At 38.7% G+C, this 27,646-nt stretch overlaps 3 protein-coding genes across 6 annotated transcripts; 1 reads left to right on the forward strand and 2 right to left on the reverse strand.

The window, feature by feature from the left end:
• Positions 1 to 345: 345 nt before the first annotated feature.
• Positions 346 to 3,088, reverse strand: LOC124406035. 4 transcript variants are annotated; one of them, XM_046881352.1, is made up of 6 exons: positions 2,939 to 3,077; positions 2,264 to 2,518; positions 1,633 to 2,144; positions 1,062 to 1,247; positions 724 to 966; positions 359 to 480 (listed from the first exon to the last, which is right to left on the reverse strand). In XM_046881352.1, the coding sequence occupies exons 2-5, from the start codon at positions 2,515 to 2,517 to the stop codon at positions 725 to 727; spliced, it is 1,194 nt and encodes a 397-aa protein (XP_046737308.1). In that variant the 5' UTR covers position 2,518; positions 2,939 to 3,077; the 3' UTR covers positions 359 to 480; position 724. The 4 variants fall into 4 exon arrangements, with proteins under 4 accessions (XP_046737306.1, XP_046737305.1, XP_046737307.1 ...); XM_046881350.1 differs by having other exon boundaries at positions 346 to 966; positions 2,264 to 2,534; positions 2,939 to 3,088; XM_046881349.1 differs by having other exon boundaries at positions 346 to 966.
• A 214-nt stretch (positions 3,089 to 3,302) lies between these two features.
• On the forward strand, positions 3,303 to 8,291 carry LOC124406034 (dihydroxyacetone phosphate acyltransferase-like). Its single transcript, XM_046881347.1, has 6 exons — positions 3,303 to 4,236; positions 4,891 to 5,301; positions 5,388 to 5,904; positions 6,228 to 6,520; positions 6,841 to 7,088; positions 7,423 to 8,291. The coding sequence occupies exons 1-6, from the start codon at positions 3,915 to 3,917 to the stop codon at positions 7,759 to 7,761; spliced, it is 2,130 nt and encodes a 709-aa protein (XP_046737303.1). The 5' UTR covers positions 3,303 to 3,914; the 3' UTR covers positions 7,762 to 8,291.
• A 455-nt stretch (positions 8,292 to 8,746) lies between these two features.
• On the reverse strand, positions 8,747 to 15,646 carry LOC124406033 (1-phosphatidylinositol 4,5-bisphosphate phosphodiesterase gamma-1-like). The gene is made up of 19 exons (XM_046881346.1): positions 15,409 to 15,646; positions 15,173 to 15,322; positions 14,946 to 15,084; positions 14,689 to 14,851; positions 14,292 to 14,602; positions 13,978 to 14,184; positions 13,351 to 13,777; positions 12,939 to 13,250; positions 12,516 to 12,700; positions 12,166 to 12,349; positions 11,580 to 11,642; positions 11,241 to 11,438; positions 10,887 to 11,111; positions 10,563 to 10,769; positions 10,063 to 10,450; positions 9,760 to 9,899; positions 9,472 to 9,579; positions 9,251 to 9,343; positions 8,747 to 9,116 (listed from the first exon to the last, which is right to left on the reverse strand). The coding sequence occupies exons 1-19, from the start codon at positions 15,635 to 15,637 to the stop codon at positions 9,015 to 9,017; spliced, it is 3,831 nt and encodes a 1,276-aa protein (XP_046737302.1). The 5' UTR covers positions 15,638 to 15,646; the 3' UTR covers positions 8,747 to 9,014.
• Positions 15,647 to 27,646: the final 12,000 nt, after the last annotated feature.

Consider the following 27,646-nt stretch of genomic DNA (forward strand, 5'->3'; position numbering starts at 1 on the left):
GTGGTTTTCATTTGAAACAATTATATTTTTTTTTTTGTATAATACACACGCAGAAACTGAATGCCTAATAGAAATATGTAGTATGCGTGAGCAATTTCAAACAAGCCCGACTAGTCTGTGAAGTACTTCGGTAGTAAAAAAAACGTGAAATTTTTATGAAAATTTGAAAAGCCAGTATTTCAAATCCGAAATTCGAAAATTTAGATTAAGATATTCTATACTTTCTGTAAAGTTTCACAATGTGGTAGTTGATAAATATAATTATCAAGTCAGCACAAATATAGGCTTGAATCATTGTAATCTGAGGAACAACCAGAGTATTTTTTATCGAAGTAGGATATGAGTTATACTCGTAGACGATATTGGCATGGGAAAAATTATATTTGTTTAAATAATTTTTTTTCCTAAAACAAGAGCAGATACGAATAACAATCGAGATTGCCTTTTAACGTTGTCTTACTAAACGATTACACCGAATCCGGAGTGAAGCAATTTTCGGTTACGAATAAAAGTCAAACTTTGAACATATCCAGGTGTCAAGGTCACCTAAAACTTCTCGTGATCACGAGTAGCTCTAAACTTTCTTACTTAACACATTTAATTTATCAGGTCCCTGATGACGAGTGTAATTTTTAAAGGTTTAAGAATTAGGTTAATAGTAATCTTTGCATATAAATGTAATTAGTATAATGAAATAACTTGAACATCACTGGAATTAGCACCTTCAAAATGGTACGTCTGGATCGGATTGGGAAGAATGAACATCATCCCAAGAAGTAACTTCAACCATTTCTAAACTACCATCCTCTGCTAAAGTTAGCATCTGTTTTCCGGATCCCTCTTTTACATTTACAACCATGCCCGTGTTACTATTGGGTTCGACAGCCACCTGAGGGTTCCCATGTTCGTCTTCAACATGTTGTAGTACTCGTACGTACACCTCGTGTCCAGTCGCATTTACATCTCCTGTGAACAAAATTTTATCGTAACAACTCACTTTCAATAACCCAAGTACATGTGAATCAGAATTCAAACGACACAGAAATTGTCAAAAGATATACCTGAAGTAACCATATTTTGCAGGTCAAGATGATCAGGACTTGACAATCGAATAAGCTGCACAGTTTCCTCTTTTGACTCAGTTTCTAATTGATGGTCCGATTGCGGGATGACAATTGATATATGTTCTTCTTTTTCACAATTTGGGAGCGCAATTGTACTCGTTGCAAAGGTCTCCACCACAGACTCTGTGAAAAACAATTGTGAAAAGTTGTGCATACGGAGCCACTCTACATTTAACAATATAATTATGCCACGGCTCGATCTGGTAATTGTTGCAATTTTTCATTACAAAACTCAACGTACATGTTGTGTAGGAATGTTCGTTACAATTTCTATTACACTAGTTATTTCACCCAAGAATCAAATTTACATAAATTTCGCGACATAGAAGAATTTAAGCCAATTCAGACTTGGCAAAGTCAATTATTTTGTGTGACATCAAATAGTCTTGTGAAAGGATAGTTAAATGCCATCATAATATTAATTGCAATAACCATACGCAATAGACAAAGTCAAGATGTTTGGATCACTTTTCTCAAGAATAGATACTAGATAAAGTTTGGTGCATACCCTTTACATTATTTTGGATCTCAGGCACATCAACACTTTCATTTTTGAATTCTTGTTCTTTGCACAGATGAAAACTTTGCTGATTCTTTATTTGTACACCACATTTGTCGCATGTAATACGCTGTTTAATATGCTGTCGAATGTGATGGACCATAAATGCGTTGTAACGAGTTGTGTATCGACATTTGTCACATTGCATCCAAACATTATTGGATTTTTTTTGCTTCCCTCCGTTGGAGGATACATCCATAGAACTAACAGCTGCTCTTTTCCTTCCGTGATAACCGCCTCCATTTTGGGTTTGGCTCTTAGTGATCTGTGGTGGCTGGCAAGGTTTGACCGTTTCACTGCTACCGAGAAGTTCTCCTTCCTCCAGTGAATATTTGCGTTCTAAGAAACGCAAAATCACATCTTTTACACCTCGCATTTCATTCTCAAGTCTGTCGAGTGTATTCATCAGATTGGCGCAGCCTCTGCATATCAAGTCATCTTCTGAGATGACAACCATGTATCTATGAAAGATAATTTGGCAAAAAATTATTGATTGCCTACTGAATATGAGTGATTAGAAAGCTTTACAAATTTTACATCTCACGTAAAATTCAAACATAGAAACCGAAAAGCAATATACCTCTCGCCCACAAGCTCGCCCAGTTTCTCTATAACGCGAGCTCTGCTGCTCTGAGTTCGACAAGTGGCCAAAGCGTAATAACGACCCTGAACTCTTACGTCGCATACAAAGCATCGAGATGGTTCAGACAAATTTTCAGCTGCTGTGTCATTTGCTGGAAGCGCAACGTTATCATTGTTACTGTTTTCCGTGCTCTCTTTGCTCGATTGATTCTCATTTAAGCCCGTTGCTACCGTGTTGGTGCATGTAGCCATCCTGCAAGCGATGATTCCTGTAAGTCAAATTGCAGCATGTCTTCAATGTATATCGATCATAAAGCCTTATTGCCTCGCTTTCGTTCGATAAAAATGAGTCATTTTCGAAACTGACAATTTCTGACCTGTTTCTGCATTTTTTATTGGGTTGGGGTAATCTATTTCAAACTTTATAAATTTTCATAAATTTATTATAAATACATTTTCCAGTCACAGTTGCGTAGTTTTGCGTTGATAACACGAATTCATTGAACTAAAATGGAACACAACGCAGTCCGAGAAGAGATCAACATTCCCAAGACTATTCAAGACAATAACAACATTTGAGGTTATCTCAAGCAGAAACCGCTACAGCTGCAGAAATTCTATCAATTTAAACTTTGGATCGTATATCGCTACATAATAATGGTCAGACAAGCACCTAATTTGCAATCGTGGTGCGTCACACAGACAGCCAATTAGCTCCCTCTTTTATATAACCGTTTGAAGAATCCTCGATGTGTCGTTTACTGCAAGCCACCGAAGAGACACGGTACAAACTCTGAAAGAAGCGCCGCCGCCTGTTTGTTGACAATCGCCAGACTTCACAGCCGACGGTGGTCGTAGAATTCTCAAGGCTCAGAATAAATACGTTTTTACGTCGAAAGATAGCGATGAAATAATACTAATTGAAGAGTTGTTATTCTCCCATAGTCATAACGAGGCCTTGGTAGCGCGGAGAAAGCTGTCGCAAATGAGACGACGCATTGAAGCAGCCTTGCCATGCAATCCCGCACGACACAGGATTGAATATGTACTTTGAAAAGACACACAACACGGCGTGGAAGTGTCAGGGAAGGATCGGACTTCGGAGCGAAGAGATAAGAAGCAAAAATCCGAACTGCGGCCAATCAGAGTCGTCGAGTCAACTGATGGCAACGGTATTTCGTTCTAGTGTTGAGCATCACACACGTGTCGGTGAGGTTATATAATTCAACCCATGTGCATCGAACTGTATGTGTATGTATAGGTGATCGATCATTTTCGCGCGTTTCGTCTGCTTGTGAAGTAGCGCGGTAAGTCGTCAGCATAGTGTTGTTTATCTAATTTCCGTGGGCTAAATAACAGATAAAGATATAACTTAATAGTAGCCGAGAAGTAGTGCAGTCGGATGGTGTTTAATGAGTTATCACTGTACAGGTGTAATGCAAAATTGTTTGCTGTATTTAAATATACGAAGTTGCTGGTGTCGAGACACTCTGTCATTTATCAGGGAGTGAATTAGCAACGCTAATGAGATTAAACCCGCCTTGAACCCCTTTCATAAATTATTTCCCACCTTAGTATCCGATGACTATACCTTTGAACTGTCGGTTAGTCGAATCGTTAGAAGTGTGATAATCATCGATCAAAGTAAAATGCAGAAAACGGTGGAAACAGTGGGCTCGCAGCGATCTCATACAATGTTTTCTGACTTGCTCGAAGAACGGCGAGTATCAAGCGATGTTATGTGGATGTTTCGACCACTTCATCCTGTTTTTCCCCATAAATTGCCTAGTGCTCTGCGATATTCCAGGGAGCAAACTATCGAAGCAATCCTGGGCAGTCCCAGGATAGTTTTAATGATTCAAGCTCTAGCCAGTAGCAGGAAAGTTCCTGTCTCCGTTGTGATAAATGAGGCTCGTGAAATGTTGGAGGAAATGGCAGGTGCGCCAAACTTGTCAACGATCAGGTGTCTAGGTAATTCTACATCTTGTGTACTATTCACCTGTATTAAATAGATTTTATCCAATTTTCAACAAACGTCTTTTTCGTTTTTCATCACTATGTTACAATAATTGAAATCGCATACATATATTTTGAGACTCTAGCAAACAGAAATCTCATTTCATAAGTCTGCTGTTTCTACTCCAAAATTGAATCGTCTACCTCAGTTAATTTTCATTTTAACTATATGATTTTACTGATTTTCTTTTTAGTCCATAACTTTGAAACTACAAGCTATACAATATTTGTATAACAGTGTTGATTGACTGTCTATTCTATATTTCAAAGTTGTTGATAATTTCAATTTTATACATGGATTATTTACATCATGAAAATCTTTCACACAATTATATGCAATTCGTCATCGAGATGAAAAGAAATCAGGTGCAAAACATCTCTGGCTTGTTCATGCTTAAAAAATGTTTCGATACAAATTGTCCAAGAGCTGAAAAATGAGATGAAAAATAAAAGGAATTTATGGACATAAGGCCTGTTCAAATGTACAAACCCTCGAGAGTAGTAATTAAATGCATATTGGCAAATGTTTATCCAAATAGTAAGGATTACTTTTAGGAATATATCATGATGAATAATTCATGGAATGCTAATATTTGTTCTTTTGTCTAGGTATACTAGTGACAAAAGGCTTGAAGAGGATACTCAAGAGTGTTCGAGTAAATCAGACTTTTCTGTTGGATCTTAGAGAAAAAATGCGTGACGACACGGTGCAGTACGTTTACGTACCAACTCACCGAAGTTATTTAGACTTTATATTATGGTCGTACGTACTTTTCTCTAACGATATGGCTATACCAAACATAGCTAGTGGGATGGACTTTTATCGAATGCAAGTCGTTGGTGAACTGTTGCGTAAAACAGGAGCGTTTTATATGCGCCGCAGTTTTTCCACTGACCAATTGTACAAGGAAGTATTCAAAGCATACATATCGTCCATCGTGATACATAGCGAAAGGGCTATAGAATTTTTTATTGAGGGTACGCGTAGCAGGAGCCAGAAAAGTTTGGCACCAAAATATGGTGAGCAATAAAAAAGATGTCCATTCGACTTTTTTTTTTTACATTCGTTGATTTTATATATTTGCAATACTTATTACTTTTGACAGGTTTACTTGGGATGATTTTAGATGCTTTATGGAAAGCGGAAGTGCCCGATATTAAATTTGTTCCAGTGAGTATTACGTACGATCGTCCATTGGAGGAGCTATTATTTGCGTACGAATTATTGGGAGTTCCCAAACCGCCAGAATCCACAACAGGACTTTTTAAATCGTTGTCAGTTTTGCAAGAAGCATGTGCCTATGGAAATGCATATATTAATGTAGCACCGCCTATTTCAGCACGTCAATTTCTTGACGTTGATTCCCTCAGGAAAAGTGCTTTATCTCCGTATTCTAAACTGTCAACCAAAGTTGTCACTGGATTGGCATATTCAATTATTGACAGTCAAAAATGTCACACCCCACTTTCACCGTTCAATCTTATAGCTTTGCTTTTTAATGAAAGGGTACATTCCCATCCTAGAAAGTCTTATATTCTTGAAACTTTATTAGCTGATTATTGTTGGCTCAAAGAGATCTTCACTCGTGCAATAAAGGCTCTAGTTCATCCTGGAGGGAACAAGTAAGTGAACACTATGCAACGGCTTTCGACAACTTTTACAAACCTTCACCATTGTTAAAAAATGCAGTTTTTCATTATCTAGATTTATTTCTGAGTTTCTAGTACTCACGATAGTTTTGAATTTCTTCTTGAAGTGAACATCTTTTAGTATTGACCAGCCAAGAATTTTTCCTACTAGTATTTATTTGTGCTCAAACATAATTATCCTTTAGTTAGGATTTTTGTAATGGTTGGGGAAAAAATTATGAAAATATAAATGTGACAAACCTGATTCCTTTTTCGCGTAGGAAACAGGCTAAGTAAAAAACATTGATCTTGTACAGACCTGGAAGCGATGTGAATGACGAAGATGTGAAAATTGAAGTATTAGATTCCCTGTTTACACATCGCGAGCTGCTTAAGTTTGATCCATGTGGTGAATTAATGCTGATGGAAAGACACAGAGAATCCCAAGCCTGCGATCCAAGAAAAGTGAAAGGTCATGTGTTGACTGAAAGAACTATGCGTTTAGCTGTGCCAGCAATTAATATGGCAACCTACATGAATCCCGCAATGGCATTCTTGGCTAAGCCAGCTTTAGTAGCAGTATCTATTGTCAAATTTGGTACTAGTGAAGGTAAATATACATTTATAAACAATCTATTTCAATATATGAAAATAACGATGAACGGTGAATGTAAATTTCTCCACTAGTTACATCAGATGATGATATAGTGCATTAATAATAGATAGTGAATTATCTCTAACATCTAGTTGCATTATCGACATGTAATTAAAATAATACTATGAGTCAGTAATGCAAACAGCAGTAATGACAGGCTGTAATCTTGCATAATTAGGCGATTAGTTGAGAAATTGATTGTGATACTAATTTCACTATTCATAGCAAAAAGTGTTCAAAATCTAACCGATAGATAATGAAATTGGTTTTTACAGAGTCAACATTCGCAAGGTTTACAATTCTCAGAGAATTGCTTTGTACCGAATTTGCGCTTGTTTCTGAAAAACCTGTAGCTACGGCAGAATGGGAGGAAGGATTATCCTTCCTAATAGCTGAGGATTGCGTACGCCTTGAGAACAATTCTTTGGTGACGGGGAATAACAGTAAACTTTTCTCTCTCCTACAAAATCTCTTGTTGCCTTTCCTGGCTGCTTCTCATGTCACGTGCACTATACTCTATCAGGTAATATCTGTGTAATTGTAAAATTAAATTGAATCTATCTATGGCACTGATTAGATCAAGTAAATTCATTGCTTACATCTCTTGGGATATCTGAAAAGCTTGATTTATTTGATATTCAATACATATTCGAAATAAATTAGTTTTTCTCAAGCAGATTCATGATTTAATTCTGGTTTGTCCTTCTCTATCTAGATCGTTTGCTATCATTCACCACTCTGAATATCTGTGAAATCTTGTTTTAAAGTGTCTGAGAAAACCAAGTTCAACAACTTGTATGCATAAAATAAATCGTTCTTCGTTTTTTAAAATAAATCTTTTTATCGCTCTGTTTCAGTGGAACGATGAAATGGGTGAAGCCAAAGAATGCTACATATTGAAAAACACACAAAAACAGACAGAGTTGTTATTATTCGAGGGTCAAGGAATATTCAGATTCCCTTATTCTTTATCTCTCGATCTTTATACTTCTACACTTGTCAGCCTTGTTTCGATGGGCATTATTAACTCATCTGGAAGACCACCAAACACAGTATACTCCCCAGACAAAATACGCCTAGGCGCATTAATTTCAGAATTAGACAATTTGAAGTTACTCAGTCCTCCTGGATCATACCTTGATATCAGAATGTTGCCAGCCGCACATGCTTCATCTGTCCCTCAATCAAAGCTATAATTTGGCTTTGTTCGCAGCATCACAGTTCTATCAATTTTAAGTATGAGAATTCTTGACCATTGTTTGAATGCGAAGGAGATTTCTTGGTATAAGTCCACAGTTTTATCAATTATACATATGTTTTATTTATTAAGGCCCTTGCTATGAGTATTGAGTAGCATTTAGTCCAATATTACAAATATTAGGTGAGTCAGGCTACCCACGTTTCGGGTTTCTAAAAAATTTCTGGTTTCCTTAAGATTTCGGGTTTCCCGAAAAACCCAGGCTTCCAGAATATTTCACATTTCCCGACCATTACCGGATCGCCGAAAAATCCGATCCAATAAAAAACCCGTTCGGAACCTGAACTTTTTTTCACGAGATTTCGGGAACTCGCACAGCTCTAATATGTATACGTATGTATATGTATATGGTATCTCTTCACTAGCTTGCAATATCATATAGGTCGATTCGTAAAGTTTCATGAATTTAAGAGACTGATTATTTCACAGAATTTTATAAAATGTCACATACTAATTCGTATTATATGTCTGAAGTATTGCTCTTTTCTTCGTGGCAAATTACTGATAACATCTGTATTATTTATACATATTTGTGTATGCCAATGTATTACAACCCTTAGGATTACGCTTTTAAACGTATCTACACGTACGAGGTTTCCGAAAACTTAAGTTTGAAGTTCCATAATTAGCCGAATATGCCTCCTTCGTGTAGTAGAGGAATAATCAAAAATATAGCAGTAATCATAGTGAAGAGATAAAAATCATGTGTTTGTCATGTTTATTCGTAAGCTCAAGTGTGTACAAATTCTTATATTGATCTAAAACATGAGGTGAAAAGTAGATGAATAATTGTATGTATAACACGACTGAAATACAAATTAGAAAATAAGAAAAATAAAAAAAAATAACGGTCACAAAAAGTAGAGATAATTTTGTTCAGTTTAAAGTCCAATTTTCATCCCTGCCGTTTGCTTGATAACAATAACTCTCGAATGAGTTGTCAAATATTGTACTTCACACTTGGCACAATATTCCTCTGACATCGATTACTTGGTAAGCATCAACGTGCCAAGGTGAACTACTCTAATAACCAAGGTGTCGACACCGCTGTGTGAAATATTTGCATACATAATTAATGACACTTATTACGCAGTACAGACTCTTCTTCAGATGGTCATGACTCAGACGTCCCTTTCCACAATCAAGTTGCCATCACGATCTTGAGCTTCGATGCTTATTACTGGAAATCTTCTACGGTATAAGAATCTGACTGTGACCAGTCATATCTAAGTCGATCTGGGAGGAGTTGCTTCCAACGGAATAGTAGAAAAGTGAAGAATCGGGATTTGATTCCTGCAGAGATTCCTGAAATAACGTATTTATGCCGATTACGTGGTACTATTACTTACGAATCATTCGTTGTCAGAGACAGGTCGATTGATAATTTAATTGTGGTGGATGTTTTTAAGTTGTATCTTTCTACTTACCGATATACTTCCGTTCTCAGTTATGTTATTCAAGTCCAGAGCACTCTCATATATCCCGCTCGTAACGGAGTTGGTTCTTATTATTTCAGGTTTCTGAAATTGTAAATTAAAATGATCTGGTTATGTGGCATAGAATATTGGACAATTATTCCACACATCACAGAAGTTGTTTATCAATTTACTGCACAGAGTTTTTTTTTACACCGCCTGTTTCGACTTACCTTTACAACTTCAATGGTGAGATGAACTAATAGGGAAGCAAATTTCACCTCTTCGCTGAATTTATTCTGCAATGGCACACTTCTGAAACCTGTTCTCAAACATCGAACCTGAATAAAATATGGCAAGTAATTATTTCCTATTACTAATCTTCCATAATGAAACCTCTAGTGATGTACAAATTACTGTAACATATTCAGTTGAGCTAATGAATCTCTTTTTTCGATTAATACATTTCAGAAAAAACTTCCTTCTTCAAAGTTTATTGAAGATATAAAACAATTTTATACCGGATATGTAGCCTGGCCGTTGAAAATACCCTCTCCAAACACACTTTCATCGTGAACAAGGAATCGCAACATAGCAAAATCTGGATTAGCTACCTCAAATTCGCACTGTTCATCCCATATTGGATTGAAGCCATTGTTCTCTGAAGTACAAGTATTTCATTCGCTGTTATTCTTATATCTGAGAAAATCCAGGACTCAAAAAGTCTGTGTATAAGGTAATGAGCACATTATTGTGAAAATAACTAGGACGTGAATTATACCTACATATTATACAGGTGTAAAATATTCTTCGATTTCGCTCACCTACAATCTGTGTTGTGTATTTGTTGTGAGGCCCGGTATCAAAATCGGCACCGATAACTTCAATTTCGACTGAAGGGCAACCGAGTCCTTTCGGCAATTGCCTTAAGTGCCTCGCGCCTATGATTATCAGCTTAAGTTTCAGAGTGTCTATGTCGTTCAGCGTATCCTTGTCATACGGATCAAAGTCATCCCTCTTCATGAATTCGGGCTTCAAAAGATATCCGCACTTGCCGTTTTCTCGAAACTTTCCCTGGTTTAGTTGCATGTACTTATCCCCGGTTTGATAGTTCAGGGCAACCAATTGACTTCCTGAATTCCACAGGGGAACCGGATTATAATTTGACGAAGCAAATCGTAATCCTGCTGGGTACACTCTGCTCAGTTGAAACTGAAAATCATGTCAAATGATATTTTGCGCAGCTGCAGGTTCACGCGAATGGAGTGGACTCCTTAGCTTGCGTGTTAAATCATGCATGAAAATATGCTTTTTCGCGTTTTACCTGGTGATACTTGAGAAAAAATTTATTTTCCAGAGTACATATCAGCTTCTGAGCTCTTGTTTCCTGGAAGCTACTCATTTGGTGGCAAATAAATCCTTTTTGGGTTATTGACTCCTTGTCAAATGAAACGGTACAACAATATATTGTGAGATCTGACATTTCCTTTGCAATCCTTCTTTTTTGCTCCATTGCGTTACGTTTCTTTTGCTGCGAAAGAAGGGGCCATTTTTTTGGTATATATCGGGTGTAATTTTGCAGTCTAATTCAGCGTTTCGGCGGAGTTTGCCGATGAATATTTTTCTGCGAGTAAATAGGTAATAATACCTTAGCGCCGGCGTGTTTCACTGCTTCTTTTAGGCACTTCATCCACTCCTTTGCAGAATCATCTGATAACGCAGCTAATTCAAAAGCTGCATAGGGTACTTTCGGCTTTCTTACTTTAATAATGCCACTAACTCCTGGCCGTTCTCGTGGTATGAAAGTCACCTCTGCGCCCATAATATCAAGGGATCCTTTTTGAAGATTTGCTACTATTATCATTTCAGGCGACTAGAATTTAAACATGATATCAATTAAATTATAATCCAAAGGTTATAAGTAACAACGGGCGTTGAAAAATGTTGAAACGGTTTGAAAGAATGGTATAAATATATAAATTCTCTAGACTCCGTTGCATACTTCATCGTGATTAACGTCGGGTTCAAAATCCTCAACAAAGTTAGAAGGGAATAGTAGCTGCTTTTTTCCTCCATGATCTCCTCGCCACCAGCCTCCGTCTCCGTCTTTGCGGTTGACGTTTGTAATTATCGCGTCTTTCGAAAATGTCAATTCGTCGTCTCGGTTCGCTATATAATCATAAATCGCTTTGACCGTTACCTGAAATTCATATTGTCCTGATTTAATGCTGAAATATATGACGTGATCGCGATGTAATAAAATTTTCCAAAATAAACGTATATAATCAAAAACTGCCAACGACGTAAAATCATATGGATAATTCTTCTATTAATGATTTACCGTTGCTGCGAAATAACTGTGATCCATGTATCCAGCCGAGCAAAGGGCTGCAAACTCTGCATTCTACAACAATGATGAAGAAAAATAGAACAAATCAAAGTTTGTGCATTTAATGAATGATGACTGATGAAGGTCCCACGAATGTAGTTAACTTTGTTGCCTTATCAGACGTACAATATTCAAGGTTATTTGATTTACTCCGAAAAGTGTAACACGGAAAATAATAATAATAATGATAAAACTGAAAGCAGTGATTTCTGCGCAGTATATTAATTCTGAAATGTATGCGATATGCAAACCGCTATTAACTTCAGAATTCCTGTTGATATTTATCAGCAAGAAAGTGGTAAAAATAAACTTGAGACCGCAACGTCACTTTATGCTGAACTGTGTGTGAGGTTTATGGAAAATTACAGTGCTTGATAATCGAAGCAATAATATGCTGCCGTTTTTCGTTACTTTCAAAATTGATAGATCTTTGATCTGACCATCCAGGAGCTCTGGCAATATTGTATTTATTTTATGACGTGGAATGGATTCATAAATCATCATCGTTTCAACATGAAATGAATTTTATCATTCTTACCACGCCCGCTTGATTCAACATTGTTTGACACTGGGTAACAGAATGAGAGAGTTTAGTCTTGTTGTAAAGTGGATGATGTTCGTAGTAACCAATCAAATCAACCAAACTTTCGAACTGGAATACCCCAATAGTGTAAAGGCGACCCTCCACGCTAATCCTACAGTGCTTGATCTTTCTGTCTGCTCTGTTCAACATAAAACGAATGGGAAATTCGTTACTATTCTAAAATGACCGCAGTCGTGCATAAAAATTAGATTCGAACGACGATGAAGGTGCAGCACCTACTTCGCGAAAGAAGAATTAACGCTAATCTATCTTCAGTCTGGATGATAAATCAGTTTAACAGTTACCTGAATGATACAACATATGTTTGGGGTTCTATCTCACTTCTTCTAACTAAAAATACTCCGTCAAGGTAAACTCCTATCAGAAGCTTTACAGCTTCTTCACGAGTGCATTCAGGATGCCACCAATTCTTCTCTTCATGTTTACTCGGCTGAGGGACTGGTTGAGTTAGCAAAATCGTTAATCGTTGCTGTATAACACAAAGCAGAAATCAAATCAGTGATTACGTTTACGACTCACGATCAGACCGCGGAACATCTATAGCTGGTGAATCTCGCGTTTCGTACCACCAGACAAGAAAGATGATGTGATTATTACTGTTATTAAATTGACTATGTGAATCTCTCACGAAAGAGAGTTGCCTGCGATTCAAAACCATCCGAAATTCAGGTCTATAATTGTAGATTGTATACAGATTAAACAATTACTTGGGTTCTGAGCGGGTGGGTCCTGTAGTATACTATGAGGCTATAAAGATCGTCAAAACATATGGTATCCATAAAGTAGAACTTTGTTCGGTTCCCCTCTTGTCTCGATTTGATGCGGCAGTGGTTTGGTTTTCCCCCATGCCAAAACGAGAGACAGTAATCACCCACGAAGACTCCACTCTGCCTCACTAAAAACGTCCCATCTCCGAGGTTCGAAAAGCGGTTGAGCAGCTCTTCTGCCTCTTGTCTTCCTTTGCTCAACGTCCCGTGGAACCATTCCTCCCCGTAGTGTAATTCCTCGTTTGGCACGTCCTTTTGGATCGAAAAATGTGGATAGCAAATGGATTTTGGAATCCCACAAAAGGGTGTGTGAATATTTAATTATATATGTGTTGTTAAATGACATGCTTACTCCAGATGCTCGGGGTGTCGAACCGACTTCTTCTTCTTCCACATTTGTTTCCGAATTTTTCAAAACTATGTCAGTGTAGTACAACTTCTGTTCAGTCAGGACGAAAAATTGCGGAATCCAAGTTTTCTCAAATGAATTTTCGAGGTATAAAATTCCACTTTTTATGGTATTCCTGAGGTCGATTTCCTGCTCAACTTCGTCGGGAATTGGTTGCTTTACCGCTAGTTTCTGTTCCGTGCGATCCGAAAGTGTTCCGTGTTTCACTATTATTTTTCCGCGAAGCATTTCTGGAGACGGAAGCTCCATCTCGACTCTGGTGATACGTTTCGTTAGGAGCATTTTGCCGAACACTTTTCGCATGATAGACGCCATTTTGCGTTGGTGATACAGATCGCAATGTTCCTCGATCGAGAGGATGACTGGGTAACTGTAAAGTATATATTATATAATATAGAGGAAATATAGAGGTCTGCGAATGTGCAAGTTCGAAAGTTAGTTAAAAATTAAAAACCAGTGTTGTTCTATAATTTTATAATTCGACCGTAAAAATCAAAACTTTTGAAAACTGACTTCCCTTCATTTTCCATAATATACTGTGGATTACTTATCAATCCTATACATACTTACTCGGAAGTAACAAAGGCATGATCCTTGATGGTGTTTATCACATCGAGAAACTTGATTTTTGGCGTTGCCGTATGTCCGTGATAAATGACAGGCATTCCATCCGATCCATTCCAACAATCCAGCTCGATGCATCTGCAGCCTGATCTCAGAGCTCGAGCGTAAGATTCGCAGCTGCTTTCGCCGAGCAATTGGTCGCGAGTTAAGTACCTTCATGTTATAAAGATCAGTATACGGATGAGTTAGTCATTGATATCGGCATTCAAGAAAATTGATTTCAAAGGTTTCCTAATCGAACGGGTTTCTGATCGACTCACGTGTTATGCGACGAGGCGATCCAGTAATGGCATAATGGTTGAGTCATATCCTGTGTAACAGTATCATTCTTCGTATCCCAAATTTCATTTTCCTTGGAAAATAAAAACTCGAAAAACTCCGTCATCGTTAAGTGAGGCGTTTCTTCATCTTTTCGTAATTCGTGAATGTATTCTGTAATAAATCGGGCAACCTCTGCTTCATCCGTCACTGGATCTTTCTGTTCTTCGTTCAAAAATTTGTGGAACTCTTGGACAGTAATGATTTCTCCGTTTTCCGAATAACCAAGCAATCGGTCGTAACCCGTGAATTTCTAAATTGAAAAAACAAATCGTCAGCAATATAAGAATCTTTACTATCGTTGTGAGTTGTCTAAAATAATTCTATGCATATACTCACTTCGTGATCGGACAATAATTTGTGATACATTTTAACAACAGTGTCAAACTTCATTTCGTCTTTATCTTCTGGATCAAATTCATCAAAAACTTCCTTAAGGTTCGGGGTGGAAAGATTACAATTGTGTCGTGATAAAAATACCTTCAGATTTTTGAACTCCATTCTGTTTAAATATATATGTAAGTCAATCAATAGGAAACTATTAACCCAATGAAAATAGCATCAGATATTGATTGGCTTTAGAATATTTTACTTACGTTCCTAGTGGGCTTTGCATTTCATAAAATTCTTTTTCCAACCAACTGTGAAACAGCGCGGCGGAGGAAGCTTTCTTGGTATCACTCACCATACACTGCAGACCGAACTCCCAAATTAAACGGTCTCTTTCAGTAGACACTGAAAATATTTTTTTCAAATGAAACATTCTACTTATTGTTTATTTGGAAATAAATAATCAAAGGTCCATGAAAGCATTTCTACTAACCGTATACAGATATTGTTTTAAGGAGGAACTTAGATCCGTAGTAGATAACAAAAGCTCGCACTGGTTTCATTTTTTTCGTTTCAGAGGGCCATCTTTCAAAATCCTTGGAGCACCTGCCGCTTCTGATCTCTTTGATATCTCTGAACTCGACTGCAAATGTCGAAAGGTAATTAAATAACGAGCTCGCTGTAGCGGCTGCATACATTTTATTTCGAACAAGAGAGCGCATTTCCTACCGGAACCATCGTACGAGCGAAGATTAGCATATCTTCTCCAAATGATTTGCCTGGTGTTCCTTCGTATCATGAGCAGTTTATCCTCCGGTCGTTTTTCTAAATCAAATATGCAGGCCCGAGTCCCCTGTTCCATTATCTTGATCACTTCATCTATGTCTGGAAGAGTCTCACTCATCGAGTCGGGAGGATTAGGCTCCGTGTATTCTGGCATACTGGGTGGTTCCGCCATGGTTGCAAATGATTTTAGTCCTGTGTCAATATTACTCGATTCGAGCAACTCTTATTTACGGCGGATATGTTGGATTCTAACTCCTCTTAAACGAACAACTCTCAGTTAGGAGAACGAAAATCAAGCACGCCTGCAGCTATACACTACTTTAAAATACGTAATATTAATTGTTGAATACTTCATATCGAACGCCACTCCCTAATGTGAACGGTAATTCACTGGCGCACCTAATCAACGAGCCCTTATGTTGTTCACTGTGCCGCGGTTTTTTCTGAATGTGCAACCGTCGAATGAAAGTGCCAGTAAATATCCTTATACTCTCATGATTCATTTCAGCTAGGGCTTTAAGCTCGATACCATTGTGTTTTCAACCACAAAACCGCAAGATAATCTTGCAGTAAACGGATACGCGTGAACGAAACGTGACGCAAAATACGCTTTACATAAATATAGAAATTCTATGCTCAAAAATTTTAGAGATAAGACATCACTTTGCGCTGCGTTCAATATCATCGAATTAGCAATCGAAATTGAATGAAAACGTTGGAATTCACGTCTTGATGAGATTAAGAACAGCAGTGTTGTTTGGAGATTTCAACACTCTCTTCATCCCACAGGCAATTAGTATCAGTAATTCGATACTAACTCGCATACGATAGAAAATTTTTGCAGACTTTAACTTGAATCTCATCACTTGCCAGTTTTGAAGCGTACGTATAAAGGATTGTGTTAGACCGTTCACGTCTACCTGAAAGTGGAAGTAAACTCTACCAGCTAATATGATAAAATGCGATAAAAAGGACCACCGCAATGGTCCAGATTAAATTTACTCATTATTTCAAGCCATTGGAAATTCCATGAATAAATTTAGGGATTGATAATGTAAAACCCATGAAACATTGCATCGACGTGACCAGAAAAATTATTCGAATTATTGCGTACGTGCGAAAATAATATTTCAGACCTTTTACGACAAAGTTGATAGTTGTTATCGTTATTAAAAATATTCTGTTGCGATTGAGGAATCAGAATCTTTGATTACAAAAATTGTAATTGTAAAAATTATCGTTTCAATGTAATTTATGCCACGTGAATCAAATGTATACGAAATTTGTGTCAAGATTTCATACAAAAAAATTAATTGACATTACGTCATACTATAAAGAAGTAATGATTTGTCGTTGACAAATAATCACAGTCTGCATTATTGTGTAAGACTGGTTCGATTGGTTTTTCCGTCACCTAAATTTTTAGAATAGATAGTTTCGTAAATGGTCATTCGTGTTATCACAATATCAATTGTTAATGTTTGTGAATTGTTTGGTTTTGACAATTACAGTGGAACTTCGCATACGTAAGCATGTTAGGTATCATCCATTGTTCGGGTGATGATAAATAACCGATATGCGCTTACCATCCAGTATCGGCACCATTCTTGCTCAGCAGGTAAGTTGTTTGTCGATGAAAGTATTGAATAACCTAGAGAGTTTACTTCTTATTCCTTGGAACGTTGGCCGTAGACCTTTAAAGACTGCTAGCCTAATGAGGCTTTTTGTAACCAAAACTGGCTGGATTTTCACACATTGGTTAGGACAATAGATCATAATTACATTTTTATTCGAAGAATTTCAAAATTTGAGATTGGTAATTGGAAGTGTGAAAAAATGGAGAAAATAAAGGCTTCAGATGCAGCAGCTGATAGTATACTCGACCTGCGTGTAACCGATTTCTCTTGCAAAACTAGGTCGATGTAGTGATTCAAAGTATTGATTTCAGCATTATTAAAAATCGTTGAAATTTTCATAAAAAATCCGACGCATTTTCCTTGCTTTTTCTTTTATCTTGAGACCAAAATTTTTTTGCATCTAAATCGTTTCAAACGACCCTTTTGAGAGCAATTTTACTCCTAGCATAACATATAAGGGATTTCAAAGATCGTAGCACCAGAAGCTCAGAGAATACAACGAGAATACGAAGAAGTCAATCATTAAACAATTCAATGGTTTTTACATATTCGGTATTTGTTACATCAAATAGTAACAATACAATATCGGACATATCGTTTCCTGCAGAGAGCCATTGCGCCTGATCGCAGGCCGGCGTCTGAAGTCTACTTACAAACTATAACTATAACCATCTGATATGAAATTTTTCATATTCTAACTAAGGTTATAAAAATTGGACTTCTTTTTTATCATGTGATAGTTGCATTTCTCATATGATGTTCAATCTATCTTTTGCGATCCTGTTTGTCTTCCACCCTAATATAAATTGGCAACTTGATGAAGTACTATACACTTACACCAGAACACTTGTACTATTATTAAGGCATATTAAATAAACTGAAACTGAAACTTGAAACCTATGAGTTTGTAATTTATCTTCCCTCCTCCTTAAAACGATAATGCAAATTTCATTCGCTCTGGCCGGCAATTTTGGTCCATGCCCTGCTCAGCAAGCGATCACAAGGTCTCTCAAACAAGCAGGCACGTATTCAGATATACAACATCAAGGTCACGTGTAATCCATAAGGAAAACTCTGTTCTTGAAAGACCTCCTCGGCTCAGATGTTCTCCTGATACCAGTAGCAGCTTTACGCCGCAATTTCTTCGACTTACTTGATTCTAAATAGGAGTAGCATCCTGGAAAGCGATCACATGCCCTCTGAAGCAAGCGGGCATGCATGCATTCAAAGGCACACTGCATGAACATCTTAAGCCATCCATCGGGCAGTCTGTGTTCTTAGAGGAACTCCTGAGCTAAGATATTCTCTTGGTACCAAGAGCAGGTTGAGGCTGAAATTTCTCCAATTTGCTTGACTCTACATGAAAGTGACATGGGGGTAACACTATTCAGCTGCGAAAAAATTTACACCAAATATCCGAATGGGGTGAACCTTACTGTTTTTGTGGTTGGAAAAGTTTTGGTCTGGAAGTCGATTTGTTTGACTCTTTCCACACTGATAAGACCCCCGGAAAATCTAAGTACATATTAAAAAGAGAGTAGAACCAACAGTAGTGGAATTAGGCGAAGAAGACCAACGACAGGGTAATGGAAGGATTAGGACTTCCGTTTTTTTGTCTGCAACTTTCAATCTGTTGCTCTCAGCGTATTGGTACCGCATTGTATCGATTCCTCCCGCGAAATTATATAAAAATAGTGAACGATAAAATTGTTTGGAGCATTTTTCGAATTCAATGAATTTTTCGCCAAAAATCCGAAGGGGTAAGCCTTACTTTTTTGTTCATTTTCGGAGCCGAGAATTTCTCGTTTTGAAATCGATTTGTATGACGATCTCTGGAGTAATTCGACCCCCAGAAACTCAGAAAACACATTAAAAATAGCGTAGGACCAGCAGCAGAGAAATGACGATGAAAATCTGCAGTTTTTTGGCTGTAACTTTTGATGCGGTGCTCGCAGCCTATTGGGACTGCGCCCAATCGATTCCTTTCGCAAAATTACGTCGGAGTAGTGCCTCAAAAAATTTATAGCAGCACTTTTCCAAATCGTCGAAATTTTCGCCAAAATTCCAAAGGGGTTAGCCTTACTTTTTTGCTGATTTTCGGAGCCGAAAATTTCTCGTCTCGGAATCGATTTGTATGACCATTTCTAGAGTAATTCGACCCCCAGGAACTCAGAAAACACATCAAAAATAGCGTAGGACCAGCAGCAGAGAAATGACGATGAAAATCTGCAGTTTTTTGGCTGTAACTTTTGATGCGTTGCTCGCAGCCTATTGGGACTGCGCCCAATCGATTCCTCTCGCAAAATTACGTCGGAATAGTGCCTCAAAAAATTTATCGCAGCACTTTTCAAAATCGTCGAAATTTTCGCCAAAAATCCAAAGGGGTTAGCCTTACTTTTTTGCTCATTTTCGGAGCCGAGAAGTTCTCGTCTCGGAATCGATTTGTATGACCATTTCTAGAGTAATTCGACCCCCAGGAACTCGAAAAACACATCAAAAATAGCGTAGGACCAGCAGCAGAGAAATGACGATGAAAATCTGCAGTTTTTTGGCTGTAACTTTTGATGCGTTGCTCGCAGCCTATTGGGACTGCGCCCAATCGATTTCTCTCGCAAAATTACGTCGGAATAGTGCCTCAAAAAATTTATCGCAGCACTTTTCAAAATCGTCGAAATTTTCGCCAAAAATCCAAAGGGGTTAGCCTTACTTTTTTGCTCATTTTCGGAGCCGAGAAGTTCTCGTCTCGGAATCGATTTGTATGACCATTTCTAGAGTAATTCGACCCCCAGGAACTCAGAAAATACATCAAAAATAGCGTAGGACCAGCAGCAGAGGAATGACGATGGAAATCTGCAGTTTTTTTGCTGTAACTTTTGATGCGTTGCTCGCAGCCTATTCGGACTACGCTCAATCGATTCCTTTCGCAAAATTACGTAGGAATAGTGCCTCAAAAAATTCATAGCAGCACTTTTCCAAATCGTCGAAATTTTCGCCAAAATTCCAAAGGGGTTAGCCTTACTTTTTTGCTCATTTTCAGAGACGAGAATTTCTCGTCTCGGAATCGATTTGTATGACCATTCCTAGAGTAATTCGACCCCCAGGAACTCAGAAAACACATTAAAAATAGCGTAGGACCAGCAGCAGAGAAATGACGATGAAAATCTGCAGTTTTTTGGCTGTAACTTTTGATGCGTTGCTCGCAGCCTATTGGGACTGCGCCCAATCGATTTCTCTCGCAAAATTACGTCGGCATAGTGCCTCAAAAAATTTATTGCAGCACTTTTCAAAATCGTCGAAATTTTCGCCGAAAATCCAAAGGGGTTAGCCTTACTTTTTTGCTCATTTTCGAAGCCGAAAATTTCTCGTCTCGGAATCGATTTGTATGACCATTTCCTAAGTAATTCGACCCCCAGGAACTCGGAAAACACATCAAAAATAGCGTAGGACCAGCAGCAGAGAAATGACGATGAAAATCTGCAGTTTTTTGGCTGTAACTTTTGATGCGTTGCTCGCAGCCTATTGGGACTGCGCCCAATCGATTTCTCTCGCAAAATTACGTCGGAATAGTGCCTCAAAAAATTTATTGCAGCACTTTTCAAAATCGTCGAAATTTTCGCCAAAAATCCAAAGGGGTTAGCCTTACTTTTTTGCTCATTTTCGAAGCCGAAAATTTCTCGTCTCGGAATCGATTTGTATGACCATTTCCTAAGTAATTCGACCCCCAGGAACTCGGAAAACACATCAAAAATAGCGTAGGACCAGCAGCAGAGAAATGACGATGAAAATCTGCAGTTTTTTGGCTGTAACTTTTGATGCGTTGCTCGCAGCCTATTCGGACTACGCTCAATCGATTCCTTTTGCAAAATTACGTAGAAATAGTGCCTCAAAAAATTTATAGCAGCACTTTTCCAAATCGTCGAAATTTTCGCCAAAATTCCAAAGGGGTTAGCCTTACTTTTTTGCTCATTTTCGGAGCCGAAAATTTCTCGTCCCGGAATCGATTTGTATGACCATTTCTAGAGTAATTCGACCCCCAGGAACTCAGAAAATACATCAAAAATAGCGTAGGACCAGCAGCAGAGAAATGACGATGAAAATCTGCAGTTTTTTTGCTGTAACTTCTGATGCGTTGCTCGCAGCCTATTGAGACTGCGCCCAATCGATTCCTCTTGCAAAATTACGTAGGAATAGTGCCTCAAAAAATTTATAGCAGCACTTTTCCAAATCGTCGAAATTTTCGCCAAAATTCCAAAGGGGTTAGCCTTACTTTTTTGCTCATTTTCGGAGACGAAAATTTCTCGTCTCGGAATCGATTTGTATGACCATTTCTAGAGTAATTCGACCCCCAGGAACTCAGAAAATACATCAAAAATAGCGTAGGACGAGCAGCAGAGAAATGACGATGAAAATCTGCAGTTTTTTGGCTGTAACTTTTGATGCGTTGCTCGCAGCCTATTGGGACTGCGCCCAATCGATTCCTCTCGCAAAATTACGTCGGAATAGTGCCTCAAAAAATTTATTGCAGCACTTTTCAAAATCGTCGAAATTTTCGCCAAAAATCCAAAGGGGTTAGCCTTACTTTTTTGCTCATTTTCGGAGCCGAAAATTTCTCGTCTCGTAATCGATTTGTATGACCATTTCTAGAGTAAGTCGACCCCCAGGAACTCAGAAAATACATCAAAAATAGCGTAGGACCAGCAGCAGAGAAATGACGATGAAAATCTGCAGTTTTTTGGCTGTTACTTTTGATGCGTTGCTCGCAGCCTATTGGGACTGCGCCCAATCGATTCCTCTCGCAAAATTACGTCGGAATAGTGCCTCAAAATATTCATTGCAGCACTTTTCAAAATCGTCGAAATTTTCGCCAAAAATCCAAAGGGGTTAACCTTACTTTTTTGCTCATTTTCGGGGCCGAAAATTTCTCGTCTCGGAATCGATTTGTATGACCATTTCTAGAGTAATTCGACCCCCAGGAACTCAGAAAATACATCAAAAATAGCGTAGGACGAGCAGCAGAGAAATGACGATGAAAATCTGCAGTTTTTTGGCTGTAACTTTTGATGCGTTGCTCGCAGCCTATTGGGACTGCGCCCAATCGATTCCTCTCGCAAAATTACGTCGGAATAGTGCCTCAAAAAATTTATTGCAGCACTTTTCAAAATCGTCGAAATTTTCGCCAAAAATCCAAAGGGGTTAGCCTTACTTTTTTGCTCATTTTCGGAGCCGAAAATTTCTCGTCTCGGAATCGATTTGTATGACCATTTCTAGAGTAATTCGACCCTCAGGAACTCAGAAAACACATCAAAAATAGCGTAGGACCAGCAGCAGAGAAATGACGATGAAAATCTGCAGTTTTTTGGCTGTAACTTTTGATGCGTTGCTCGCAGCCTATTGGGACTGCGCCCAATCGATTTCTCTCGCAAAATTACGTCGGAATAGTGCCTCAAAAAATTCATTGCAGCACTTTTCAAAATCGTCGAAATTTTCGCCAAAAATCCAAAGGGGTTTGCCTTACTTTTTTGCTCATTTTCGGAGCCGAAAATTTCTCGTCTCGGAATCGATTTGTATGACCATTTCTAGAGTAATTCGACCCCCAGGAACTCAGAAAACACATCAAAAATAACGTAGGACCAGCAGCAGAGAAATGACGATGAAAATCTGCAGTTTTTTGGCTGTAACTTTTGATGCGTTGCTCGCAGCCTATTGGGACTGCGCCCAATCGATTTCTCTCGCAAAATTACGTCGGAATAGTGCCTCAAAAAATTCATTGCAGCACTTTTCAAAATCGTCGAAATTTTCGCCAAAAATCCAAAGGGGTTAGCTTTACTTTTTTGCTCATTTTCGGAGCCGAAAATTTCTCGTCTCAGAATCGATTTGTATGACGATTTCTAGAGTAATTCGACCCCCAGGAACTCAGAAAACACATCAAAAATAGCGTAGGACCAGCAGCAGAGAAATGACGATGAAAATCTGCAGTTTTTTGGCTGTAACTTTTGATGCGTTAATCGCAGCCTATTGGGACTGCGCCCAATCGATTTCTCTCGCAAAATTACGTCGGAATTGTGCCTCAAAAAATTTATTGCAGCACTTTTTAAAATCGTCGAAATTTTCGCCAAAAATCCAAAGGGGTTTGCCTTACTTTTTCGCTCATTTTCGGAGCCGAAAATTTCTCGTCTCGGAATCGATTTGTATGACCATTTCTAGAGTAATTCGACCCCCAGGAACTCAGAAAACACATCAAAAATAACGTAGGACCAGCAGCAGAGAAATGACGATGAAAATCTGCAGTTTTTTGGCTGTAACTTTTGATGCGTTGCTCGCAGCCTATTGGGACTGCGCCCAATCGATTTCTCTCGCGAAATTACGTCGGAATAGTGCCTCAAAAAATTCATTGCAGCACTTTTCAAAATCGTCGAAATTTTCGCCAAAAATCCAAAGGGGTTAGCTTTACTTTTTTGCTCATTTTCGGAGCCGAAAATTTCTCGTCTCAGAATCGATTTGTATGACGATTTCTAGAGTAATTCGACCCCCAGGAACTCAGAAAACACATCAAAAATAGCGTAGGACCAGCAGCAGAGAAATGACGATGAAAATCTGCAGTTTTTTGGCTGTAACTTTTGATGCGTTAATCGCAGCCTATTGGGACTGCGCCCAATCGATTTCTCTCGCAAAATTACGTCGGAATTGTGCCTCAAAAAATTTATTGCAGCACTTTTTAAAATCGTCGAAATTTTCGCCAAAAATCCAAAGGGGTTAGCCTTACTTTTTTGCTCATTTTCGGAGCCGAAAATTTCTCGTCTCGGAATCGATTTGTATGACCATTTCTGGAGTAATTCGACCCCCAGGAACTCAGAAAACACATCAAAAATAGCGTAGGACCAGCAGCAGAGAAATGACGATAAAAATCTGCAGTTTTTTGGCTGTAACTTATGATGCGTTGCTCGCAGCCTATTGGGACTGCGCCCAATCGATTTCTCTCCCAAAATTGCGTCGGAATAGTGCCTCAAAAAATTTATTGCAGCACTTTTCAAAATCGTCGAAATTTTCGCCAAAAATCCAAAGGGGTTAGCCTTACTTTTTTGCTCATTTTCGGAGCCGAAAATTTCTCGTCTCGGAATCGATTTGTATGACCATTTCTAGAGTAATTCGACCCTCAGGAACTCAGAAAACACATCAAAAATAGCGTAGGACCAGCAGCAGAGAAATGACGCTGAAAATCTGCAGTTTTTTGGTTGTAACTTTTGATGCGTTGCTCGCAGCCTATTGGGACTGCGCCCAATCGATTTCTTTCGCAAAATTACGTCGGAATAGTGCCTCAAAAAATTCATTGCAGCACTTTTCAAAATCGTCGAAATTTTCGCCAAAAATCCAAAGGGGTTAGCCTTACTTTTTTGCTCATTTTCGGAGCCGAAAATTTCTCGTCTCGGAATCGATTTGTATGACCATTTCTAGAGTAATTCGACCCCCAGGAACTCAGAAAACACATCAAAAATAGCGTAGGACCAGCAGCAGAGAAATGACGATGAAAATCTGCAGTTTTTTGGCTGTAACTTTTGATGCGTTGCTCGCAGCCTATTGGGACTGCGCCCAATCGATTTCTCTCGCAAAATTACGTCGGAATTAGGCCTCAAAAAATTTATTGCAGCACTTTTTAAAATCGTCGAAATTTTCGCCAAAAATCCAAAGGGGTTAGCCTTACTTTTTTGCTCATTTTCGGAGCCGAAAATTTCTCGTCTCGGAATCGATTTGTATGACCATTTCTAGAGTAATCCGACCCCCAGGAACTCAGAAAACACATCAAAAATAGCGTAGGACCAGCAGCAGAGAAATGACGAGGAAAATCTGCAGTTTTTTGGCTGTAACTTATGATGCGTTGCTCGCAGCCTATTGGGACTGCGCCCAATCGATTTCTCTCGCAAAATTACGTCGGAATAGTGCCTCAAAAAATTTATTGCAGCACTTTTCAAAATCGTCGAAATTTTCGCCAAAAATCCAAAGGGGTTAGCCTTACTTTTTTGCTCATTTTCGGAGCCGAAAATTTCTCGTCTCGGAATCGATTTGTATGACCATTTCTAGAGTAATTCGACCCCCAGGAACTCAGAAAACACATCAAAAATAGCGTAGAACCAGCAGCAGAGAAATGACGATGAAAATCTGCACTTTTTTGGCTGTAACTTTTGATGCGTTGCTCGCAGCCTATTGGGACTGCGCCCAATCGATTTCTCTCGCAAAATTACGTCGGAATAGTGCCTCAAAAAATTAATTGCAGCACTTTTCAAAATCGTCGAAATTTTCGCCAAAAATCCAAAGGGGTTAGCCTTACTTTTTTGCTCATTTTCGGAGCCGAAAATTTCTCGTCTCGGAATCGATTTGTATGACCATTTCTAGAGTAATTCGACCCCCAGGAACTCAGAAAACACATCAAAAATAGCGTAGGACCAGCAGCAGAGAAATGACGATGAAAATCTGCAGTTTTTTGGCTGTAACTTATGATGCGTTGCTCGCAGCCTATTGGGACTGCGCCCAATCGATTTCTCTCGCAAAATTACGTCGGAATAGTGCCTCAAAAAATTTATTGCAGCACTTTTCAAAATCGTCGAAATTTTCGCCAAAAATCCAAAGGGGTTAGCCTTACTTTTTTTCTCATTTTCGGAGCCGAGAATTTCTCGTCTCGGAATCGATTTGTATGACCATTTCTAGAGTAATTCGACCCCCAGGAACTCAGAAAACACATCAAAAATAGCGTAGGACCAGCAGCAGAGAAATGACGATAAAAATCTGCAGTTTTTTGGCTGTAACTTTTGATGCGTTGCCCGCAGCCTATTGGGACTGCGCCCAATCGATTTCTCTCGCAAAGATACGTCGGAATAGTGCCTCAAAAAATTTATTGCAGCACTTTTCAAAATCGTCGAAATTTTCGCCAAAAATCCAAAGGGGTTAGCCTTACTTTTTTGCTCATTTTCGAAGCCGAAAATTTCTCGTCTCGGAATCGATTTGTATGACCATTTCCTAAGTAATTCGACCCCCAGGAACTCGGAAAACACATCAAAAATAGCGTAGGACCAGCAGCAGAGAAATGACGATGAAAATCTGCAGTTTTTTGGCTGTAACTTTTGATGCGTTGCTCGCAGCCTATTCGGACTACGCTCAATCGATTCCTTTTGCAAAATTACGTAGAAATAGTGCCTCAAAAAATTTATAGCAGCACTTTTCCAAATCGTCGAAATTTTCGCCAAAATTCCAAAGGGGTTAGCCTTACTTTTTTGCTCATTTTCGGAGCCGAAAATTTCTCGTCCCGGAATCGATTTGTATGACCATTTCTAGAGTAATTCGACCCCCAGGAACTCAGAAAATACATCAAAAATAGCGTAGGACCAGCAGCAGAGAAATGACGATGAAAATCTGCAGTTTTTTTGCTGTAACTTCTGATGCGTTGCTCGCAGCCTATTGAGACTGCGCCCAATCGATTCCTCTTGCAAAATTACGTAGGAATAGTGCCTCAAAAAATTTATAGCAGCACTTTTCCAAATCGTCGAAATTTTCGCCAAAATTCCAAAGGGGTTAGCCTTACTTTTTTGCTCATTTTCGGAGACGAAAATTTCTCGTCTCGGAATCGATTTGTATGACCATTTCTAGAGTAATTCGACCCCCAGGAACTCAGAAAATACATCAAAAATAGCGTAGGACGAGCAGCAGAGAAATGACGATGAAAATCTGCAGTTTTTTGGCTGTAACTTTTGATGCGTTGCTCGCAGCCTATTGGGACTGCGCCCAATCGATTCCTCTCGCAAAATTACGTCGGAATAGTGCCTCAAAAAATTTATTGCAGCACTTTTCAAAATCGTCGAAATTTTCGCCAAAAATCCAAAGGGGTTAGCCTTACTTTTTTGCTCATTTTCGGAGCCGAAAATTTCTCGTCTCGTAATCGATTTGTATGACCATTTCTAGAGTAAGTCGACCCCCAGGAACTCAGAAAATACATCAAAAATAGCGTAGGACCAGCAGCAGAGAAATGACGATGAAAATCTGCAGTTTTTTGGCTGTTACTTTTGATGCGTTGCTCGCAGCCTATTGGGACTGCGCCCAATCGATTCCTCTCGCAAAATTACGTCGGAATAGTGCCTCAAAATATTCATTGCAGCACTTTTCAAAATCGTCGAAATTTTCGCCAAAAATCCAAAGGGGTTAACCTTACTTTTTTGCTCATTTTCGGGGCCGAAAATTTCTCGTCTCGGAATCGATTTGTATGACCATTTCTAGAGTAATTCGACCCCCAGGAACTCAGAAAATACATCAAAAATAGCGTAGGACGAGCAGCAGAGAAATGACGATGAAAATCTGCAGTTTTTTGGCTGTAACTTTTGATGCGTTGCTCGCAGCCTATTGGGACTGCGCCCAATCGATTCCTCTCGCAAAATTACGTCGGAATAGTGCCTCAAAAAATTTATTGCAGCACTTTTCAAAATCGTCGAAATTTTCGCCAAAAATCCAAAGGGGTTAGCCTTACTTTTTTGCTCATTTTCGGAGCCGAAAATTTCTCGTCT

This window comes from Diprion similis, chromosome 4 (assembly GCF_021155765.1).
Source record: "Diprion similis isolate iyDipSimi1 chromosome 4, iyDipSimi1.1, whole genome shotgun sequence".
Taxonomy (NCBI): Eukaryota; Metazoa; Arthropoda; class Insecta; order Hymenoptera; family Diprionidae; genus Diprion; species Diprion similis.

Excerpts from the sequence above, each read along its gene's own strand:
- LOC124406035 (XM_046881350.1), bottom strand. The coding sequence starts at position 2,517 with ATGGCTACATGCACCAACACGGTAGCAACGGGCTTAAATGAGAATCAA. Across the intron at positions 2,145-2,263 it reads GGCGAGCTTGTGGGCGAGAG|ATACATGGTTGTCATCTCAG; the intron begins GTATATTGCTTT and ends TATCTTTCATAG. Across the intron at positions 1,248-1,632 it reads GATCCAAAATAATGTAAAGG|AGTCTGTGGTGGAGACCTTT; the intron begins GTATGCACCAAA and ends TGTTTTTCACAG.
- LOC124406034 (XM_046881347.1), top strand. The coding sequence starts at position 3,915 with ATGCAGAAAACGGTGGAAACAGTGGGCTCGCAGCGATCTCATACAATG. Across the intron at positions 5,905-6,227 it reads GTTCATCCTGGAGGGAACAA|ACCTGGAAGCGATGTGAATG; the intron begins GTAAGTGAACAC and ends GATCTTGTACAG. Across the intron at positions 6,521-6,840 it reads CAAATTTGGTACTAGTGAAG|AGTCAACATTCGCAAGGTTT; the intron begins GTAAATATACAT and ends TGGTTTTTACAG.
- LOC124406033 (XM_046881346.1), bottom strand. The coding sequence starts at position 15,637 with ATGGCGGAACCACCCAGTATGCCAGAATACACGGAGCCTAATCCTCCC. Across the intron at positions 14,852-14,945 it reads ATGCAAAGCCCACTAGGAAC|AATGGAGTTCAAAAATCTGA; the intron begins GTAAGTAAAATA and ends ATATTTAAACAG. Across the intron at positions 12,701-12,938 it reads CCCACCCGCTCAGAACCCAA|CAACGATTAACGATTTTGCT; the intron begins GTAATTGTTTAA and ends TGTGTTATACAG.